General features: G+C 45.8%; 1 protein-coding gene across 1 annotated transcript in view; it reads right to left on the bottom strand.

Annotated features, from left to right (window-relative positions):
• tgif1 (TGFB-induced factor homeobox 1) overlaps positions 1-3,553 on the bottom strand; it is a gene marked incomplete in the record, with an annotated part of 4,748 nt that extends 1,195 nt beyond the window's left edge. Inside the window, 3 exon segments of the mRNA XM_035656016.1 lie at positions 1-341; positions 1,105-1,334; positions 3,150-3,553. Coding sequence (XP_035511909.1) covers positions 1-341; positions 1,105-1,334; positions 3,150-3,165 — 587 coding nt within the window.
• Positions 3,554-3,664: the final 111 nt, after the last annotated feature.

Here is a 3,664-nt window from a genome sequence, read left to right as displayed (position 1 = left end):
GCTGTGGTGACAGTGGTGTGACAGATGACAGACGGGCGGGTGGGCATGAGCCCTGGAGAGGGGGACATGGAAGTTGGTGAGGGTAAGGATGGAGACACAGCCTTCCTCAGGACCCCGGGCATGGTGGGTTCAAAGCTGGAGGGGTGGAGAACGCGTTTGTCATAGCTCTCCTCTGTACCTGCTGCGGGACTGCTGTGTTTCGGGGACTGGGAGCTGTCAGAGAAGCTGTCGCCGGCCTTGCTACCTTTCCTGGATATGGTGAACTGGTTGGGATCTTTGCCATCTTTCCTCAGCATCTCTGGAAGAAGCCGCCGCCGTGCGTTAATGAACCAGTTGCACACCTGGAAGAGAACAACAACAAAAATCCATGCTGTGAGAAAGCCGTATCACATGGCTCACTTAGGATCTGCCTTGCAATTTAAAAGAAAATCTGCTGGTACGCCTACCCTCAGGTGCAGTTTGCACCTGTGTTTTCAATAGGGAAATCAAAATGAAAGGGTAAACACCACCCATCAGAGTATTTCACATATATTTCTCACGATTAGCATTTCCTGTATATCATTCCAGCACTGCAGACAAAACAAACCTCTAAGATTTAAAGATTAAAAATCACATCTCAAACTAGGAGAAGCTAAACCTTAACTTTTAACAAGAAGTCTAGTTTGGACTTCTTAATCCGGTACTTAAAAGAGTTTTCAATACAAAGTAATCTCCTTTTGTCATAGCAGTAATCATGGTCATCCTCCAGGCTAGTCGTAACTGGCTCAGGGAGACTTGCAGCTCTAACCATGTAAATGACTCTGCATTGTTCCCAGACAGCTGGGATGGAAAGGGGCTGGAGGGAGGGAAATTCCTGTCCAAGTGCCTCAGCCAAGCCAACAGCATACAGGGAGTGAGTTTACTCACGTTGTCTCAGGCTTTAATGTTGCAACATCAAGCTGGTTTGGATGACCTTCAATTCAATGTTCATGTGTCATGTTTTGTTTGCCATCTAGACAGGAAATGATTCAGTCGAGGTGACACTTGCTTCCTCTTGACTTCACAGTGTGTGTTTACACTCTGAGGGTTTTACTGGTAATCTTATCTGTTCTGTAATGTCCGTACCTGTAGTGTGGAGAGCTGAGTCTGCTTGGACAGGAGGGCTTTCTCCTGTTCAGAGGGGTAAGCGTTGTAACGGTGCTCGTACAACCAGTCCCGGAGGATCTGAACCGACTCCTTTGGTAGATTCCCCCGCCGTTTCCTCTTCCCGTTGCTCCCCGCACTGGACGACAGATCCAGGGGGGCGTCCACGCTGTCCTCATCGTCCGTCTCGCTCCCCGACAGCATCATTAAACCTGCGCAAGTGGGGAGAAAAAAACAGAGCGTATGAGATAAAGGACAAAGAAGACTATATATCCTCTTATGTCAGCCACCCTGCTGTCGGTCTCCCTGCTGCAGCCGTTTACCAAACGCAAGCTGTTTGGGAGGCAGCTGATGTGTCAGAAGCAAGCTGTCAAGTTCAGCCATGTGATTCATATAAGGAGTGAGGGAGGGTGTGAGGAGGAGGAGGAGGAGGGAGTGAGGGAGGGATGGAAGGGGGGGGACGTCACAAAGGCTGGTCTGATGCTGTGGCAGTTATAAAACCTGCCTCGACAAATACAAGCCAGGTCTACTGCACAGACAGAGAGCACACCTTGCATGCTTGGATAAGTAAAGTACACTGGGCTGACCACAGGAACAATCACTCTGTAAAGGGAGATTTTGTTTTGATGAACGGCCACAGTGTATTTGCAAAGATTAGAGAGCTCCTTTCTTTATTGATTTAGCGTTTTTGGGCATGTCTAATCAAAGTCAATCATGATCAAACAGGATTTGGGCCTTTGAATTACTCAAAATGTGAAGCCAGGGAAAACAAACCTGTTTATAATGTATAATAATGTGCGTTTGTAAAACCCACTTTAAATCAGACTTTTTACTCAACAATTAGTCTGATTTGAATCTAGTTCTCAACATTTTTAATCGTACAAAAAACATTGTCATAAATATAAAGCACATATTTTTTAATTAGATACTGTTAGTCACTCATAGTATGCTATGCAGCCACCCAGACGCCATTAAGAAAATACAGAAATGTGGAGGATATTCAATCCACAAGCCAGTGTAGTCAGCTCTGGGGCAAACTAGTGGGAAAGGAATAAGAAAGTTCCCAAGTCTGAGCGGCCAACAGGATGAGGTAATTACGTAGGCTGGAGCGAGGGGGAGGGGAGACCTGTTGCAAATCAGCTTCTCCAGACTAAACAAAAGAATCTAGGGCTGCGTGGTTCTTTGTATGCGATTCAAAAGTTTCTACACGCAAACAGCGAGTTCGCCACAAACTTAACTCCCTCCAAAGCACCACAGTTGAACAGAGAGGGCAGAAAATACCTTTAAAGTCCACGAAGACACTGTTTTTTGTGAGTTTAAAACAACTTGTAAGGGGTTTTCTATTGTGTGTGTATGTGTGTGAGCGCTGCACCACGAGGTCCGTGAATGTAACAAGGCAACAGCAACTTCCCACAATTAGGTCAGGATGAACATTAGCCTACATTTGGGATTAAGATACAATTTTAAAAAAGGTGCTGAACGTGTTTCCGGTCGTGGCAGACCGTTGAAAGATACAAAATATCATTTTTTTTTTTAAACAAGTTGTGACACTTGAAAACTTGAACTCACAATAGTCGCCAAACTTTAACTTGAGTCCTCACTTTAGTCCAACTTCGACACAAAGGCAGCGTTCGTCAAATTAGCCTGTAGTAAGACTAAAAAGAGCCTCGTTTAATTCAGTTTTTGGACATTTTACGTGAGCTATAAAGTTAGCCCCATTACACCGTGACGACAAAAACAACACGCATGGCGAAACAGCCGTGTGTTATTGTGTCAAAACTGGACTCAAACACATGCAGAACAAAAAAAATAAAATCACAAACGATGAGAAAAGCTAGCTAGACCGACTTTTGACATCGCGCCAGCACATGGCAGAAAAAGCCCCCTGTCATGTCTGGAAAGGAAACAATAGACTGCATGGTTTGCATATGAGGGAAATCGCTCTGTTAATCGCTCTCTGTCCGCTGCCTCTGTGGGTTCATCCGAACTCATTTTCACTTCATTTTCCTAAAAAGCATCCAACCTACCCTTTTTCGTCTTCATGTCCGTCCCGAAAATGCCCACTTTCTTTGATTTGGCCGTCAAGCGCAGAAGAAAAATTGCCTTTGTGTCAGTGCGGTGTTTTCCTCTTCTTTTCTCCAGATATCCCCAGCGTGTATCCGAATATGCGAAAATCCTTATTCATCAAAACTCGCGTCTTTTCCCCCCTTTTTTTACGGGTATTTTGTTCCTCTCTTCGGGTCGTCCTTGTTTGGAGACTTAACCGGGGGGAAAGGGAGGAGGAGGGGGGGGTTACCTGAGATCTCTTGCGTCCCTTCGGCTCAAAGCCCCTTTTCTCATTGACTGTGTGTTTGATCCTGAAACTGGGTGACAGCTATCTTTGACAGCTGCGTGACTCAACGCACGGAGATCCTCCCACTGTGGAGGGCAGAGGAAAAATCTCTGACATCAGCATGCCTTGTTCCACTGACATGGATACAGTCTCGCTTTAAGCTCTAACTGCTGCAGACCCCCCCCCCCCTAACAAAGCCAAACCAAAAAA

This window comes from Morone saxatilis, unplaced genomic scaffold (genome assembly GCF_004916995.1).
Source record: "Morone saxatilis isolate NCDOM2014 unplaced genomic scaffold, NCSU_SB_2.0 Contig0, whole genome shotgun sequence".
In the NCBI taxonomy this organism is placed as follows: Eukaryota; Metazoa; Chordata; class Actinopteri; family Moronidae; genus Morone; species Morone saxatilis.
The sequence above is the reverse complement of the archived record's forward strand: the minus strand, read 5'-3'. Positions and strand labels throughout refer to the sequence as shown.